Source organism: Podarcis pityusensis (assembly GCF_964106645.2).
Source record: "Podarcis pityusensis genome assembly, chromosome: 6".
Lineage (NCBI taxonomy): Eukaryota > Metazoa > Chordata > Lepidosauria > Squamata > Lacertidae > Podarcis > Podarcis pityusensis.
Window position 1 is genome coordinate 32,589,742 of NC_138030.1, and position 19,838 is coordinate 32,609,579.

Genomic DNA, 19,838 nt, shown 5'->3' on the forward strand with positions numbered 1-19,838 from the left:
ATTTTGGAGCCCTTTCTGCTGTGACTCCCTGAGCTGCAGACTTTTGCCACAAGTTGTGAGAGAAGGGGAGGCAGATATAATTCCTGCAAAAAACCACCCTCATTAGAATGCCTTCTCTGGTCTTCATAATAGTGGATGACCTTGCTGTTCCAATCCTGTGGCATATGAATCTAGGTTTCCCCTGTTTGCACAAGATATTGATGATCTCAGCAACTTTATATGCCAAGCAATTTCCTATAGGCAACTATTAGCCTTTCCCCTGAATGGATGAGCTAAACCTCATCTGCAATGGAAAATGCATACAACTAATTTATTTTCCAAACATCTACAGTGCAACGTTGATTGAGGTGGGTGAAATAAATCAGGTTTTGGTCTTAGACTGCGATTCAGGTATCCACTAAGTCATGGAGACCAGCAAGAAATCTTGGGCTGATCATTGTAGCTGAGCCTAATGTGCTTCATAGGGTAGTTGTGGAAATGAAAATGGAGGCACACATTCCTGAGCTCCTTGAAGTAAACAACAACTAACTAACTAACTAACTAACTAACTAACTAAATAACTAAATAACTAAATAACCATAAATCAAATGGGAGCTTTCCACTGATACCAAGAGTTCTTCCAAACTGAGGGTTTTCAGCACTGCCCACCCCATTGTTCTCCCACTATTAAGCAACATAACTTCCCACTGTAAGCAACATAACTTCATTCACTTTTTAGAGGGGAGCTCCACATGTCTGTAGAGTAGAGTAGCTGAGCAACCACAAAGGCTTGGGAATCTGCCTGTTCTGATTAGTGTTGCTATTGCAGGCCTTAAGACCTGTACCAGAACATATATGTGAAGCTGTTTTATACTGTGCCAGACTACCCAGTATTGACTGCTCTGACCGGCAACAGCTCTTCAGGGTCTCAGGAAAAGATTTCCCTACATTGCTATTATCTGGAGATGCTAGGAATGGAACCTGTGCCTTTCTGCCTGCATTGCATGTGTTGTACTACTGAGCTATGGCCCTTATGGCCCAGTGTTTTGGGCACCCCAAGGCTAGAGCAAAAATAACTGATTCAGGGCCAAGAATATGGCAGTGTGTTCTGCGTCAGCTGCTTGAGGTTATATGGCAAAGATGGCGTCTTTAATCAATTAAATACTTAGAAACCACCTAATCATTATTGTTGGCTAGGCTGAGTTCCAATAGGGAATTGCCTTCCCAAGTCTGGAAACAAGGCTGTCTCTTGAAGCCAAGAGCATATCCCAGAATGGTTTATCTCCTCAAAAAGGAAAAGAAATACAGAGTTTTGGCAGAGCAGTTCCTCAGAATTACTCCTAATTGGAGTTCAGAGCTTGAAAGAAATAAAATGGTGGTTCTGCAAAGATGGAGCCAGCATCTCTTTCCTTCTGTATGGCAGACAGGCTAGGAACACCCTCCCACTCTGCAAATGGAAATATTGGCTTATGGAGTTAATTATTTTCTATCCAATTAAACAGAAGTGAGGAAAGGAGTCCAGATCAATTACAGATGCTAGAGAGCAAAACACTGTTCACTCCAGCTTTGTTTCTGTCAACTAGGAAGGATATTATATAGACTGTCCTTTGTGCCCCTGCTTATCTATAATTTTGGGGATGCAGGCTGGAGTAAAATAATACCTTTGATCATGCAGAGAGTGATTCCTTCATTATATCCCGTTCAAATTTGGGCTTAAAGCAGGGTTGGGCAACGGGATCTGGTGAGAGGGCCAGACATACAGAACTGGATCACCTACCATTTTGACAGGTGGGCAGGCAGGCACATCGCCTGGAGCTGTGTGACGTGATGAAAGTGGCGGTGGGGGCAAAGAAGAGAAGTTGCTCAACAACTTTTAGGAACAGGTCATTGAGATATTGCAAAGATTTTCAGAAAGGGCAAAACTGAATTAAATGGGAGAAAATATGCGCCAACATTCTGATGTCTGTTTGCATGTATACACAGCACTATCCTACAATAAATACCATCTGGAAGCACCCTACAACTGCCACCAGCCCTGGCCAGCACAGCTGCACCAGCTGAGGAAGAGGGAAGCTATAGTCCAAAACATCTAGAGGGTGCCTCGTTGGCAAAGGCTGGAGTAGAGGATAACCAAATACTAGGTGGCTTCCCTCTGTCCAGCTGCTTTTACGAGCATAGGGTCATTTCTCTTTTCTTCCACGTGGGTCTTTCTTCTCTGCTGATGCTGTATGTGGAATTTAAATAATTCATTGTTAGTATTATTATTTTACTACGTTCTGATTTTATTTACTTAATACAAATCAATTCAAAGCAGAAACGGGTTATTACAAAATTTCTGGATTAGATCACAAAGCTTGCAAATGCTGACATGGCAGTGTCTAAGAATATTCCAGAATCCAAGATTCTGCTTGGTCTTGAGCAGCATATAAAAGGATATACACATCTTAATATATTAGAAACTAACACAGGATGTGTGGGAACATTCTGTGCTGGCGCTGCTGCATACAAAGATTCATAACTTGCAAACGAAGGCATACGTTCTGTCTCTCTCTCACGTACGCTCATCCTTTTTAGGCATACCAGGATTGAAATTGAGACCATTGTTTGGATCACTGTGCTGTGCTATTGGCAGGCCATGATAGACAGCTTTAGTGTTATGCCAGCTATTATACACCCTGACAACAATGCTGGTTACATGTTTTGCGGCTACACTCTCCAAGTGGACTCATCTCACTGCTTTCACCACTGCCCAGGCCCTTGCTGTCTCTCTTTGGATATGTTCCAAACAGCTGCCTAGAAGGAGAAGGCAAGGTGAGGGTTCTCACTGCTAGCAGGGACAGGGGAATGGGCAGCAACAACACTGAGGTTAAGCAACAGGGCCATGGGCTTTCTATCCTGGCCTTGCCAACAAACCCGCGGGGCACAAAAGAGCAAGGCAGGCCAGTAGTTACAGCACTATGGATAGCTCAAAGTGGTGGACAGAAGGCTTCTTTTCCCAAGGGCCAGATCACCTCTTCCAGTATCTTCACTTTCCTAGAGGAATGTTGTTTAGTCGTTTAGTCATGTCTGACTCTTCGTGACCCCGTGGACCAGAGCACACCAGGCACTCCTGTCTTCCATTGCCTCCCGCAGTTTGGTCAAACTCATGTTAGTAGCTTCGAGAACACTGTCCAACCATCTCATCCTCTGTCGTCCCCTTCTCCTTGTGCCCTCAATCTTACCCAACATCAGGGTCTTCTCCAGTGAGTCTTCTCTCCTCATGAGGTGGCCAAAGTATTGGAGCCTCAGCTTCAGGATCTGTCCTTACAGTGAGCACTCAGGGCTGATTTCCTTAAGAATGGATGCGTTTGATCTTCTTGCAGTCCATGGGACTCTCAAGAGTCTCCTCCAGCACCATAATTCAAAAGCATCAATTCTTCGGTGATCAGCCTTCTTTATGGTCCAGCTTTCACTTCCATACATCACTACTGGGAAAACCATAGCTTTAACTATACAGACCTTTGTCGGCAAGGTGATGTCTCTGCTTTTTAAGATGCTGTCTAGGTTTGTCATTTCTTTTCTCCCAAGAAGCAGGCGTCTTTTGATTTCGTGACTGCTGTCACCATCTGCAGTGATCATGGACTCCAAGAAAGTAAAATCTCTCACTACCTCCATTTCTTCCCCTTCTATTTGCCAGGAGGTGATGGGACCAGTGGCCATGATCTTCGTTTTTTTGATGTTGAGCTTCAGACCATATTTTGTGCTCTCCTCTTTCACCCTCACTAAAAGGTTCTTTAATTCCTCCTCACTTTCTGCCATCAAGGTTGTGTCATCTGCATATCTGAGGTTGTTCTTTCCGGCAATCTTAATTCCAGTTTGGGATTCATCCAGTCCAGCCTTTCACATGATAAATTCTGCATATAAATTAAATATGCAGGGAGACAATATAAAGCCTTGTCGTGCTCCTTTCTCCTAGAGGACTAGAAGACAGTAAAGAGACGACCTTCTGTTGGGAGCTAAGCTCTTCTCCATCTCCCAGACAATTCCCTCCAGGCTCATTGCCTGTACAGGTGGCCTGAGATGGGCATATGTAAGGCCCTTCTTGTTTGTGTGTACATGTGTACAGGATTTATCCAGGGGGTGCAGGCTCAAAGGAAACAGGCTCTGGAGATCCCAGTTTAGGGGACCCCGGCTTAAGAGCCCCAGATCCAATGGACTCAATTATGATGCTAGGACCCAAGTCCATGTCCAGCACCTCTTTTTCTTTATTCTCTTTGTTCACTCATCTGATGGATCTTGCCAACTCCTTCTTGTCAGGAGGCAGAGTTCATTCTGCTTGGGGGGTGTTCTCCATTTGGAGTGGGCCCCCCTGCTTGGGGTATGGGCCTTGGCAGACTTCCAACAGTGGGTACTTCTCATGCCAGTCCTGCCTGATAGCAGCAGAGCCCTCAAACACATGGGAAAGGTTGGTTGCCCATGAATTTGGGAGCTTTGCTGGTGTCAAAAAATAAAAAAATCTGGTGTGGTGCTAAAGTTACTCCACAAATGACTTGCCCATAGCACAGCACAGTGTTTTTAGTAGTGTGCTCAATTCCAAACATGGTATGAATGAGAAGGATGTGTGTACGTGAGAGAGATGCACACCTTCAGCTGTGTGTTATGAAGAATGCACTTTCAAGAGGGAAAGAGGATTCACCTTGATCCCCACTTCTCTGATTCAGTTTCAGTGTTTTGAGTGCTAAATGCATGATTCATTGCCCTACTTCGTAATGTTTTGTAGCAGCTGTACTGTTGACCTGTATGTTTCAGAATTTGTTATATTCTGGTGGACTTATAGAAAGATCTAGGAGACTTAACAGCTTTCCTAATGTGATTCTAAGCAGGGCTGCTCCTGAAGGTTGTTTTTTGCTTGTTTTGCATCGTGCAGCCTGAATGCAAAATAATTTGCAACAGAGCTCAGAGGGAAGGAGGAAGCAGGAGAACATGCGGGAGGGGTGGGGGGTGGGGTTAATTGTAACCGGCTTTGCATCAAATCAAACCTGGCAACCACCTCTAACCTGCACACACCTATAAACAGCCTGAGTCAGCTACTTCTATGTTGTTGTAATTTTATAAATGTGATTGGGTATTTCCTCAGCCAACTGCAGGAGAAAAATAAATACATTGGTTCTAGCAGCATGATCCCATATGCTTCCTTCCCCCTCCCCCTAATTCTAACCACAGGCAGACGCATACTGAGAAGACTGCCCCTCCCCTTGTCTCCCTTTCCAACTCTATTCTCCCCAGTCCACTGCAGTTTTTTGAATGAAAACGAAATGCCATTAACCCTTTTGTTTGCCTGACTCCTAGTGCTTTCAGTTTTAAGGAAAGGCTTTCTACATCTTGTTTGTTTGTTTACTTCGATGATGTGGAGAGAATGCTACTATTTGTGATTATAAATATGTGATCAAAGGTTTAGAGGACACATAATGCCTCTAGGATGAGGGAAATGCACTGATTAAAAACAGATGTGCTTCAGGTAAGGTGGCCAATTCCCCCCGCACCTGCCTGTATTTAACATCAACTTGATGTGCAGCCTGTAGCAGGTAAAAATGCTAGTACCCCCAAAATCTTCACCTCTTCTTTTTTGCACAGCAAGGCTGCAATCATATACACACTTAACGAAAAGGAAATCCCACTGAACTGTTACTTCTGTGTAGCACTGCATATAATTATGCTGCAAGACCACTTCACAAAGACAGGACCAGGTCAAAAGGTGTTTTTAGGCCACTTGGCAACCTCTTTCTTCAGATTCTGGAACTCAAGGAACACTTGCAAAATCTGTCTGTGCAGACTTGCTCTTCATTTGCATATTAGAAAAGTTAATCCTAGGTCTTATGAGCAACACACAGCTCTACTGGACTTAAAACATCCTTTCCACAGTTTCCTGTGCATTAAAAGACCATGCTTTTCAGCCTGGACCTCTGAAGATCGGTCAGATTTTGAGGGTTTGTCAGCTCATTCGAGCCAAAGCCTTTTGAGAAAATGGTAATAATGGCTTTTCACTTTCACATTCCAACATTTTGCAAAGAAATGGAGAACAGAAGACCAATGAGAGTAAAACAGGGAAGTGGTTTTGGGTACCCTCTGTTCAATATATGTCTTCCATCATTTCTGGACCATGGATTACAACAAATGAATACTTTCCCCCTCTTCCTGTCTAATGATCTCTCTCCCTTAATTGACTTCATAGTCTTCATTCATCTTTTCCAATGGAAACAACCCACCTTGTTGGGTGGGATCAGTTTTTCTTAACCATGCATGGGCAGACCCTCATACAGTTGCTTACTGTAGAGGTTGTTGGAATGAAGAAATCCTGTTGGTGCCCTCACCAAACATAGACTTAGCTGGGTGTGTTTAGCCTGGAAAAGAGAAGACTGAGGGGAAATATTATAGCCATCTTTAAATATCTAAACAGCTTTCACATGGAAGATGGAGCAGGCTGGTTTTCTCTTGCTCTGGAGGTTAAGACCTGAACCAATGGATTCATGTTACAAGAAAGGAGATTCTGACTAAACATCAAGAAGAACTTCCTGACAGTAAGAGCTGTTTGACAGTGGAACAGACCCTTTCAGAAGGTGGTGTATTCTCCTTCCATTGAGGTTTTTAAGCAGAGGTTGGATGTCCATCTGTCATGGATGTTTTAGCTGAGATCCCTGCACTGCAGGGAATTGGATTAGGTGACCCTCAGGGGTTCCATACCACATTATGTGGGTCTAGAGCAGGGGCTGATTTCCCATCCCACAAAACTAAGAAAGACTTTGACTAACTCCTGCCCTATCATTCATAGAACATAGATTTCCAAAGGGGAGCAGGAAACCAGGACAAAAGCTCTGGGATTTGGGTAGGGGAGAAAAGTTGGGGGTAGCGTGGAAATAAAAATGAAAAATAAGGAAAGATGCAACAGTAGCTGAAATGAGATAGAAGAGAAGAAGGATAAATGATAACTGTACATTTATGTGTCCCTCCATTTCTGACATGGAGGGCTGTTTAAGGAAAGTGTCCTTTCACCAATTTCTTAGGGCAGGTGAAAAGCACAAGATTACCTTGTAAGTCGACCATACACTCCTTTTATGCTTCACCTACCTGGACAGTAGTGCAAGCTGTCACCTGTCACTGGAAAACTGTGTGCCCTTCCTTTCCTGCTCCCCTTTGGAAATCTATGTTCTAGATTTAAGGAACTCTAAAATAGCCAAAGGGAGAGGATATTCAGATATGATTTATGAAAGGAGAGGAATAACTTTTCATTGGAGCTGCATTCCAGAGGCCACATAGTGGTGATGTGTTGTGAACCCCAAAGGGAACAGGTGCTTGCTCCAAGCATGCCACATTCTTCTAGCAGCTGTCACCCCACTTGCCTAGCAGCATTAGAGCTGTATACATCTGCCCTGCCTTCCTTCTGCCATAAAAGCAGATGCTAACTTTTCCATGCCAATTTATAATGGGGCAAACAGTGGCTCTCCAAGGCTCCTTTCTCCTTCTGCTTAGATTGGCCCTATAATTCTGTCTTTGGTTCTAAAGTTTTTGATGCTGGTATGGCCACATGGAGAAATTTCCATGCCATTGGTTATCATGCATGGTACCTGCTGGTGGTGATGTGGATACAGAAACTCCCTGCAAGAATCTACAGCATGATCTAGGAGTCTATATGGTGTACTGTAGCCCCGACATGGAAGCTATTCTGGCCTACTTCTATACAACTGGTGTAATACCTTTAGTACCCAGTGCACACTTACACGTGGGGAGGCGTTTCATCTGCTTTAGTGATTGTGGGTATGGATCTGGAACATAGCGTTGGTACTTGTTCTGGATTAATGGATCTCGAAGGCAAAGGAGAAATGGGGCAATCAAAAGGTGAGATTTCATGGAGAATCTATTGTTGCTTGACAGTACCCTTCATGGATAGCTAAGTTTTTAAGGCATCAATAGAAAGGAAGTTGCTGAAATGGGAGGAAAGGAAGAGCATGGAAGTACGTTGACTCACATCTGCATTAAAAGGAAATATTACAGGTTCTGCCTTCAATACTTAACTTTCAGGGTTTTTTTTGGATATATGGTAATTTCTTCCCCCTCCCCTTACTTTTCCAGTCCCCTTGAACAGAATAACAGAAAGGGGTTGTGAGCCTGTGGCATTTGGTACTGGCTTTTGTCAACTGATAGACAATTCACACTTGAGGGGACCTGCTAGAGTGTCTCATTGCATTTCTCCCGGTACAATTTGTTTCATATGTACATTCTCTATTACGCTAACAGGGAATTTGGAATACATGGTTCTATATAGCAGTTAGGCTTAGGCTGCAGTCTCATCCACATTTACTTTGGGAGTAAGTCCCTTGGAAATCAAGATGGCTTCCTTTTATTTATTATTTATATCTAAATCACTTAAGATTAAAATAATATGTATCTTGAGTAGACATACACAGGATTGTGATGCTTCTGAAACCTTGAAGTCAGCAGGGAGACCAAGTCAGTGGCCTGAGATTCTCACGCGAGAAACAGAGGGACATGTTTAACTGAGTCATCCTCTTTATCCTTGCAAAATGAGGGGTGCCGGGGAGTAGCAGCTTCAGAAGTCTGGATGAGGTCAGTCCTCGGTCTGATATGATTTAAAAGACTCTTCCTATAACTCTCCCAAAATGCTGGCCAGAGAACTGAAGAAAGGAGAGAAAGCATGAGCCTCAAACTAGCTGATTTACTAGGCAAGCCTCGTGCTCAAGAAAGGGGGTGGGGAAGATGAGCTTCTTCAAGCTAGCTGATTTACAAGGCAGGCAGTGGGCTCAGGGGAGAAGCAGCATGGAGCAGTGCACAGGAGGAGTAAATAATGGATGGCCCTTTTAATCACACCATGCATGGGGATTCCTTTGGAGTGAGCAGTGGCCTGCTTTCTGCAATGCCTTACCCGTGGGTCCGTATGGCTGGCTTCCATTGCTGCCTAATTGTGTTGCTTAGTATCGTGGACTCAAGTTGCTCCCTAGCAATTCTGTGCAGCAGTTCTTGCATATGATAAAGTTGACTGTAGTCCATGAAAGCTTATGCCATAAAAACATTTGTTAGTCTTTATGGTGCTGTGAGGTTTCTTTTGTTTTCATTTCTTTGAAAGAGGTTGGTTGAATTCCAAATTTACCAAATCACCTGATATCTAATTAGCCTCTGCGTAGCCAGTCCCAGCAGACAGATCAGACACACATGCATGCCTGCACATTTAAAAATGCACATCCTTCCTCTCACACATCTGTGTACAGTTGCATTCATACTACATCTACTCAATCACACATGGAGTTAATTAAAACTAGGGAATCAGACCCATTGCTTGCTGTTTTATAGTTTCTCTGGGCACAGGAATAAACAAGGTGTAGTTTGAGGGCCCACTGACAAGGGAGTAGAGAAGAAGGCCTTGCCAAGGCAAAGGAAAGCTTGAGGAAGGAATTACTTATTTCTGAGTCCATAGGGACCTGTTCTTTCAGCCTTGCTCACATGTTTAACCCTCTGTCGCCTGAGTTCAAAAAGCTCTGTAAATATAGATTACTGGTAAAAGACAAGGAACAACCAACTTTCAGATTGAATCTGCAAGCCTTTCTGCTCCTTCCTTAAATAGCAGAGATACGGAGATTGTTCTGCTGGGAAATAATGTTGTAATTTATTTACTTGCTGGAGGTTAAAGTATGATAGTGTGCTATGTTTTTAAATGTGTCTGTTAATATCTTGTAACATAAATGGTTTAGCTTGACTGGCTGACACAGCTAAGCACATGGATTATGACTTGTGCAGCCGTCTGCATGAAAGTGAGGCGGGCTCATTGTCAGCTATGGTGGTGAAAGCCTCCTGCATATGTGTGGAGTTTCATTATCTCAACCAGAAAGAGGGAAGACAGGAGGCTCTGCAACACTTGTTTATCAGCCATGGCACTACAGCCCTGGACTGTGCTGTGCCCATCTGTCATGAAAAGAAAAGATAGGGGCATATTTGAAATAAATACAAAATATACATATATTTCAGATTTAACACTGTAATCCATGAATTCTAACAGAAAATGGAAACAAACAGTAAGATGTTTTAAAGCATTTTGTTTTGGAGTATATATGAGTGAAAGAATGTAATCAAACCATGGTGACTGTCAGTAGCCTGATTTGCATGCACAAACAAAGAAATGGGCTCATAGCTTCTTTGCTCCTCCGTGGTCCATTTTGCTGCCATGCTGCACTGAGTTCAGCCGAGATTTGGTTTGGAGTGTCATCTGAAGTGAGCCTCCTGGTTAAACTCCTTCCTCGCTGGCCAAAAGCTATAACAAAGAACAAACCTTGGTTACAGCTTGTGGTTAGTGAAAAGAGAGTTTAACCACGAGCCCTCGATTGGATGGCGATCTAAGCTGAGTTTGGCGCAGCAGCAAAAGGACAGGAGGAGCAAAGAAGCTGCAAACTCCCATCCGGGAACTTGCACATTCACATGGTCCTGCTAAGTCAGGTTTGGTTTATGCCAGTGAGGCTGGTTTGTACAGCTTTAAATGTGCTGGTGCCAGCATTCTAGAAAGGTTAAGAATCACTGTTCTAAATTGATGCCATGAGCAGCAGTCTATGGAAAAGTCCATAAATTTTGCTGGATGAAATAGCATGAGGAATTTGACCATGATAGCTTATTCACAAGACTCTTAATTGTAATGTATTTTTGTTTTTAAAACCACCCTGTTTAGCACACTGGAAGGCAAGCCTGATTCTGCTCATGTTAACATTGATAGGAAGCATTTGTGTGATTTGAATTGCAGTGCAATGGGCTTTGTCCATCAATTACCCCGGTGGTTGTTATTATTCATTGTCTATCAGGGAGTATTAAGAGATGTAATTGGGGAATCAGTCTTATTCAGTGGAGCTGCCCTTACTGGTGATGTCTCTTTACATCTCACATCCATTTTGCACATTGCAAATCCACCAGTCTCATTTCAAGTCTGCACCCTGTCCTTGAGAAAAGGTGAAGTTTAAAGGACCATTGCAAATATCCTTACTACACAGTTAGTGCACTGGCCAAAAGGAAAGAGAGTCTTGTAGAGGGTAGAGGAAAACATGAATCAGGTCTGCTGACCTCAGATACCTTCAAGCCAGTGACGACAGCAGCTTTGATATCTCTGTTGCTTTTTGTGTGTGACTCTTCCTTTCTAGGTCTCTTTTGAACATGTTTCAGCTTGAAACTGTCTCCCTGCCGTCTTATTTGTACCTGAGTCAGGATGACCTGGTTAAGGCAGCCCAAATGGTGTAATACAGGCAGCACTTAATTTTACCACGCTCTTCTGACTCAGCAGAGTGCCCTGAATTTAGAGCTTTGGCATCCCACTTGAACAGTCATTAAGGGCATGTCAAGGAGAGATGGCCAGGCTGCCATTGACAGACACTCTTTACTTGACCTTGGGAGGTGGTGCTACCAATGCCTGTATATCGGGTTTTGCAGACATATGCCTGACAGGCGTTCAGTGCCATGGGTATAAGCTATTGTAGTAGGAGGACCAGTTAAATAAATTTGATTCTTCTGATAGGTGGGTTATCCTTCTTTCCTGGTCCCTATCACATGTATTTCCGGCAGAAGTGGTCAAGGTGAAGAGTATTTCTTATAATATGGGGGTCTGCAGAGAGGGGCTGGGGGGGGGGCAACCACAACCCCCAGATTAGATTTCATTTTTTAAAGAAGTTTCCAGCATTTGTAGAACCTTAGCTATGAGACAAAATGTGCAGGCAGTATTCTAATTTGTTTTGTGAGAAACCAGCCTGCTCCCACCTTTCTGTGTCTTAGCCAATGAGTGAAGTCATAGCAATGACTGACATTTATTTGGGAGAGGAGATCTAGCCAATTAGACATAAAAGGTTAGAGTGAAAGACCCATTATTAGACCCTTGCTGTCCCCTAAACACACACACAATTCAGGTAGCTACGATTTTAGTATAACTGTAATTGGGGAATAGCATGTCAACTCAAAAAGAAATTGTAGCGGCAAATATAGGATCTTAATTCTAACTCAGGACTTTCATTTCATTGCAATGTCACAGCAGGCCCTATGGTCAGAAGGCTGGGTAGTGACTCCCACAAATGGTGGGCTTTCCCTTGATCTTCTCACACAACTCACAGATTTTGGGTGCTCCTGAAACAAATGCTGCACCCAGCGGTGTAGCTAGGGGGCGGGGCGAGCCAGCCATGGGGGCAGGGGACGCTGCATGGAGCCTCTCTGCCACCTCCCCCTCAGCTGTAGGGCGGCTGATTGAGAGGTGGAGGGCAGACGCAAGCCCCATGCTGCCATTTCAAGCCACCATGCCCCTGCGGTGTGGCACCCAGTGCCAGCCATGTTTTGTTATGTTTTTTGACTAACCTAAACTAAACTAAAAAGTTTCATGAGCCCATTTTCTATCTATTATCTTTAAAAGTATTATTTTTGTCGTTTTGTCACACCCCCCTCAGTGATGACACCCAGGGTGACCCACATCCCCTTCCTCCACCACTGGCTGCACCTGGATTGCTTATGGCAGGCACGTGCAACAGGTAGATCACTGGACGTCTGTGGTAGACCACTGGAATATCAGTGGCTCCCCCCAAAGAAGCTGAACAGGGTTTCTAAGAAAGCCCAATAACCCCTAAAAACGCCCCCCTAAAAAAAGCTCAACAACTTTGACCTGGGGTCACAAACTGATCACTGCCAGGTTTTAACTCTATGAGTAGATCTCAGTCTCTTGGGAGACCCCTGGCTTATGGCTATCACAAATTCATGACTAGGGTGAGACTTAAACTGGAGCCTTCCCAGCTTAATCTACTCCACCAACCCTTGGGTATGACATTGGATATGTATGGGAATCACGAGTTGTGATTACTGCCATAGCCACAGCCTATTGTGCCTGACTATCAGGAATTAACACTAATATACAAATGCCACCAGTGTCACTATCAGAAGTGGTTGCCCCTAGAAGAAGCCCCTCTGGTGGATGTTGGGAAATTTTCTCACCAAGCTTAATCAGGCTGTGGCAAAGGCGAAGGTGGGGTGGGGGACCCATGCTGCTATCAGAGTCCTCAGAATGGGTCATAAATAGCTGTCCTCTGGAATCAAAGCTGAATTGCTGCTTAACGTGGACGATAATGTGAAACAATTGCCTGTATTTGAAAGCAAGAGGATCCTTTTGCCGAATTCAAAGCATATGGACCCGTCGACCTGTTTCTGGTCTTGCTAGCATCCTTTTCCAGTGTCTTCCCCACCCTCGCAGCGAGGTGCATGGTCGATTGTATAGCTGCGATAACTGTACAGTTACAGAGATACACCTTAAAGCAGCCAGGGAGCAGAGAGTCTGGTGAAGAACAAAGACAATTTGCTTGCCTGTTGCCAGGATGAAGGTTGTTGTGGGAGCACGGAATATGCAGGGCAAAGGGTACGTGGCATGGGGGGAAAGGTTGATGCACTTCGGGTTCTGCAGCGCCCACTGCCCAGGGCTGGTTGGCTAAGGGGAGCCCCTTCCTTTCCCCAGGGTGGCATGCATCTTTGCGCTGCAGTCTCTGCTGCAAGGAGGAATCTGCTACCAGGCAGCCCTTTGTCTGCCGTACCTGCAGTGGGTGTTAAAGAGGCAGCTTCCAGAAGCCGAGGGGACAAGAGTCAGCGCGGAGGGGAAATAGTGCGCTGCAGCTTTAAGCTTAGCTTGACAGGAGCCGTCGGAGGGGGAGAGCGAGCGCAAGGGGAGGGCGAAGGAGGGACAGAGGGAAGGGTCTAATTTCTTCCCCTCCCTCCTCGCTTCATGTGGCCGCTTTCTGGGAGGCTGAGCGACTAGCGGGGAGCTTCTGCTGGAAAGCTGGCTATGAGTTTATAGGGACGATCTGAGAAAATGCTGCATGCCCCGTTGCAGAGGTCGGGGAGGACGCTCCGGACGGTACATTTTGCCAGGCCCAGCAGGTAAGGCAGAGGGGCGCATTGGGGGCTCGGGGGTTCAGAGGTGCCTCGCCAAGGAAACGATCCGGGGCTGCAAGGCAGAGCTGGCCCGGCTCGCTGCTTGCCGGCTCGCTCCGCGCAAAAGGGTCAAAAGTGCCTCGGGCAGCGCCCGCCGCGTGGTCTCTTGACAGTTCTCTGCGCCGCGGAATCCGCCCCTGCGCTCCACACGGTCAGTGGGATCTGGAGCGATGCGGACTCCGGGGGGTCACGTCTAAGCAGAAACAATGACAGAAGTGGGGGCAGGTGGGAGGAGCAGCCCTTCGGCAATGTCCGTGGGGCGCCAGGTGTGGGGAGACCCCCACGGGCTCGCGCGAACTCAAGACAAACCCTGCTGCAGCTTCGGGAGCCTCGGCTAAAGCGGGGCGTGGGTGGTGGGATTTAAACTGCAAATGCCATTCGCCCCTCTCTCGCGCTACAAAGGGAATGGGTTTTACTTAACGGAAAGCCTCCTTGGCGGTGGAGAAAGGCGCTCATTTTAGCGTCGTCTAAACGTTGCAGTCAAAGCAGCAGAGGAAAGGAAAAGGAATTGTTCCGAACGACTGTGGGGTTTTTTTTAATATAAAAAAAAATGTATTTAATCACTGCACGCTGCGCGCCGATATCGATAAAGCTCTGGGGAGACCGGGGAGAGAGAGGCGGTCGTCTTGTATGGCATTTCATTGGCACGATGCGATGTAACGATGCCTTGCGTGCTGTTAAAGCTGCAATCCTTGGCCAGTTCTCTTCCCCCCATTGTAATCTGCGGCCTTCCATCCTCTCGCCGGGGAACTACAGTACTAGCGAACCGTTTGGTGGCCCCTCTGCCCTCGTGGGCTACCTGGCTTGCGTCCCGCCTTCCCCCCTCCGTGCGTGTTTAGATTTGAAATGCAGCCGGCGTTAGGGACGGTGAGCGTCTCCCTCGCTTGCGCTCCCTCTTACACACACACACCCCGAATCCCACCATCCCCTCCTGCGAAATGCGATCTTTCCGAGAGGGTTGGAAGGAAGGGGCGGAGGCCACGAGGGAAAGAATAGGTGGGACTTAGACGGTTTGAATTTGTAGGGAGCAGTTTCTGGCGTTCGATGAAGCACATGCTGGCGTGGAGACCGGCTTTGCAAGGAGCAAAAGCCAAGACCCAAGCGCAACGCAGCATTGTTTGCTTTGCAAAAGGCAGGCATGGATGGGCAGCCGTAGGGCTCAAATTGGGGGGAGTAAGCTGCCCCGGAAAGACGGAAAGCTCTGCAGCTAGGTCGGAAGGCTACGACTTCTAGGCGTTTGTTCGCGGTGCAGGGGGGGCGTGTTCCTCCCCACCCCCAAGCCGCAATTTCTCCTGTGCTTAGGGGGCGGGGCAAGACTTTGCTGGAAACGTTTTTTCCTCTTCTGTCTTTTTTTATGGGGAGTGAACAGCTCAGAGTATGTGACGTCCTTTGATCCTTTGCCACTTTTGATCTTGCAAACCTAATAGGAATTAGCTGAAAATCAAAAACACACACATACAACACATCCCGCACACATATAAGTCTTGAATGTCCCATTTCCATCCGTTTGCAATGGGCACTCCAAGGGTGCATTGTAATATTGTATGGGCACTGCACTGTTTCTGGAGAAGAACTACCTACAGTGGCAGGGGCATCCTGTATTTGCTTTCATTTTTTATAATTTATTTTGCACACCCCTCTCCCCCTAACTTTGCAAATATACCTAGTCTGCAGGATTGGTCCTCATGGGATGGGTCTAGCTGGACTGGGCACTGAGCATAGTTCCTGGTCATCTTATATTTCCTGATAAAAGCACCCAAGATGCAAATTATGTTGATGTTAAGCATAAAATGTCTCTCTTTTGGACAATGGCTGTGCAGGTAGTGAATTTCTGCCTTGAAATAGCCGTGAAAACCTTACAGCCAGATGTCCACAGTTGTGCTGAATGTATGTGAAGCTGCATTCCCATCTGAGAACTAATGAAACTATACTCTGTACTCTGATTGTATCCATCCTCTGACTGCTGAATAGCTAAAATCATGTTCTTTCCATGAGGAAATGGGAGTCTGCAGGAGGAAGTCGAAACTCGATACAAAGGGGAAATCTTTGACCCAGGTTTCCTCTAAGAAAGAGAACCGATGCTCTCAGGCAGACGGGGCTTCTCCTGCATTTTTGACCTGGTGCATTTTAGCAAGCTAGTCTAACTTCCTCAAGGGTTTAGAAGAGAATTGGCACAATTGGGTTTTTGAAGTTTGGGGGCTGCATCTTAAAATGCTCTTTTTAAAACCTTGGAACAGTTTTTGTTTTTAGCCACACAACAACTCTGCACCCAAGGTCCTTAGCTGAGCAGTAATTTGAACCTGAGTTTCTGACAATCCAGCCCAACACTCTGGCCGGGCACAGTATTTAGATTTGAAATGCACCTCCCTCGCTTGCGCTCTCTCTTACACACACACACCCACACACACACCCGAATCCCACCATCCCCTCCTGCGAAATGCAATCTTTTGGAGAGGGTTGGTAGGAAGGGGCGGAGGCCAGGAGGGAAAGAATAGGTGGGACTTAGACTTATGCCTGAGATTCTGGAAAACTGCTGTCAATCTGAGTAGACAGCAATGGGCTAGAATGGTCTAATGGCCAGATCCAATATGGCAGCTTCATGTATTCATAATGCTAATTCCGCCCCTGATATCTGTAGATCCATTCAATACTATTCAACCAATACTACCCACAATCACATACCCATCCATATCCCTCAGTACAAAATCCTAGCTGGTCACTTTGCACAATAAAGATAGCTGACCAGATTTAAAACTCATACAGCCTCAGAATAAAAATAAAACAATCTATCTAACCTCCCATGTGGGGTACTACAGTAACTCCGTCTTTGCGCCACACTCAGTTTTGTGCTAATATGACTTTCACTCTGGACACCATTAAGCACAAAATCATTTCATCAGTGTTGCAACTGCTCAGGTTCTCACCCACCTGTAAGACCAATAACTTCATACATTCTAGAACAACCAAACAGCAAATACAGTAGGAAAGGGGGGAAATAAATAAAAGTTCAAAAGGGCACCTTTTCTGAGGCTGGTGCAGAAAGGACACTTCTCCTTGAAGATATCAGATCTAGCTGTGGTGACACATGCCTTAGTTATATCTTGTTTGGACTACTGAAACAAACTTTGTGTGAGACTGCATGCAAAGAGTGTTCAGATACCAGCTGATTCAGAATGCTACAGCCAGTTAAAACAGCTTTACTGGCTTATTTCCAAGCACAGTTGTTTACACAACCTGGGACCGGGTTATCTGACAGACTGTGCTTTCCCCATACAAGCCTGACTGTGCTTTGAGATCTCCAGAAGAGGCCACTCTTTTTTGTCCCCCCAACATCTGAAGCATGTTTGGTGGGAACTTGAGAGGGGCCCTGCTTGGTAGCTGTATCCAAGCTCAGTAACTCTTTACCAAGGGTAAAGAGCTCCTTCTGTGATAACCATCCACTGAGATGCAAACATGCAAATATTTGGCTTCATAAGCTGTCACTGTAAAATGTTAGCAGCTTGGTTAACTGGTTGTTTTTATTGTTTGCATTGATGTCTTACTTACTTGTTTTTATGTTGAGCACCATTTTGTGAAAAGACAACATACAAATTTAGCAAAGAATAATAAACCTATACATATAGTGCCTTTCTCCAAACACTTGCCAGTCTTATCCAGGAGTTTCAAATTTTGATTGCAACAGATTAACCCAGAGGTTTTCAACCTTTTTGAGCCCATAGCTCCCTTAACCAACTACATCCTTTCTGTGGCACCCTTATGGAGCTCAGGAGCCCAGTTATGTCACCCCTTGCCTGCAGAGCTGGTAGCCTCTCGCCCTTTTCCAAACACCCTTGCGGAGTGTTCCTTCAGCCTCCTCTCCTCTCCTTGGGAGTCCTCCCCCCCAAAAAAGAGAGGTGCCTCCCAGAGGCACCATTTGCCTGTAGAGCTTATAGCCAGGGCTGCTGCAATAAACAGCTGTGCAAGCCTTTGGGAGGCAGAAATGTGAGAGGGCATCAGAGGAGGGAGGGAAGGAAAGAGAGGCAGAGGCCAGTGTTGCCTGTGGCACCCTTAACCATCATTCAAGGCACCCCAGGGTGTCACGGCACATTGGTTGAAAACCACTGGATTAACCTACTGGGCGTGTTACATTCTGCCTTTTTTAAAAAAAATAAAATAAAATAATATTTATTAAAATTTGAAAGGTTACAAAAAGGAAAAATAGAAAACAGCATATTAAGCAAAAAGAGAACATCACATCCCAATACGGAAAAGAAGAAAAAGAAAATAATAATAATAATAATAATAATAATAATAATAATAATAATACAATAAATCTTCCCATAACTTATCTTTCATTTACTTATTTCCTTGACCTCCTCACACCTCCCTTTTTTGTATTCTAGTTCAGTTAGCTATTTCAGCAAGTCCTTTCCATCTTTTCCAGTTTTTGTCCTATATTTTATCTTAATATAATGTAACTTTACTTTCCCTCCTTTCACCATTTAACAATCTGTTTTTTCTTAATCCTTTATAGCATTTCTGCTAAAACCACATTACTTCATTCCAACATCCTTCTAACATTCCTTAATTTTACAATGTTTCTGTAAATAAACTTTAAATTTCTTCCAATCTTCTTCCACTGACACTTCTCCCTGGTCTCTGATTCTGCCAGTCATTTCCACCAGTTACATTCTGCCTTGTTTCTCAGAGATAGGTATGGCTATTTGGGAGCAGGCTGGGTGGGCAAAGGTAGATTCTCCCTGGTATAAGTTAACACATAAGTACATTTGACAACTGAGAAGGAAGTCAGGAGGAGACTGACATTCATCCAGTGTAGTCTGAGGATCTTGGCTCAGCATTGGACCACCTTATAGTAAGCTTTGAAAACAAACAATGAGAACCTCTCACTTAGAATGATTCATCAGCTGGTACTTGGAAAGGGTGGCTGAATTTCAGAGCTCAGCACTATTCTTAGCTGTGAGATACTCACACACACAGTAATAAGCAAATATGACAGTTGCCAGGAAGTTTTATCCAGCATCATAAATTTTGATCTAATAAGAACATAAACATCTTCTTATTGGATCAAACTTAAGGTCCATTGCATCAGCTGCAGTAAACCAAATGCCACTAAGAAGCTCACAACCAGGGCATAGTGGAGATAGCTATCCTCTGTGGTTTATTCCCAGTAATTGTTAGTCACAGATATACTGCTTCTGAATATGGAGGTTTTCATTTTAGATGGGTCTTGAAACATCTGCTGTCTTTCTTTGTTGTTTATTAAATTTCTATACCACTCTTCACCTGAAGATAACAGGGTGCTTTACAATATAAAAACACAAAAATACATCCCATAATAACAAACATAAACAATAGCCCTCCAACTGGCATGTGGTGCTTTAGCTACATAGAACCCAGAGAAGCACCTTGTCTCTGGAAAAGCTGATAGGAGTTCCAGCTCCACCCTTCCCTGAAAAGTATTATTAGATGCATGATAGCCAGAAATTCAACAGCTGTGCCTTTTATCCAACAAGGAGCTGCAGCGATGGGTAGGATGATGGTTATTTGCTGAATTGGTTTTATTGCTTGTATAACAAAACACAGGTGTTCTTTCAGAAAAAGAGTTGGCAAGCCTAGCAAATGATGGCATCCCTAGCTGCATGATCTGTGAGGTGGGTGTGTATGGCTATTCTAAGCAACTGCAAAAGTCTTTTATGCCTAATACTTGATTGGACCAAAGGGGGGGGGGTCAGCAACCACTGCCCCCATTGTGGTGCTTTGGATAATCCAGTGGGCTGACACGAATGCTGTGTATGCATGGCATTTCATGTAACACAACATATTAATTTGCTAGCACAAGCGTTGAATTTCTCACTTCCTTTCTTTCATTTCCAGAAAAATAA

At 44.8% G+C, this 19,838-nt stretch overlaps 1 protein-coding gene across 12 annotated transcripts in view; it reads left to right on the forward strand.

Moving 5' to 3' along the window:
- NAV1 (neuron navigator 1) overlaps positions 1-19,838 on the forward strand; it is a 278,232-nt gene that overhangs the window by 180,893 nt on the left and 77,501 nt on the right. For 3 of the 12 annotated variants that reach the window (XM_081009773.1, XM_081009763.1, XM_081009764.1), the window contains exon 1: positions 13,744-13,902. The exons of the other annotated variants lie outside the window; for them this stretch is intronic. In XM_081009773.1, the coding sequence (XP_080865899.1) occupies positions 13,835-13,902 (68 nt within the window). In that variant the 5' untranslated portion in view covers positions 13,744-13,834. Of the gene's footprint in view, positions 1-13,743; positions 13,903-19,838 lie in introns of those variants that run through there. 12 annotated transcript variants of the gene reach the window in all.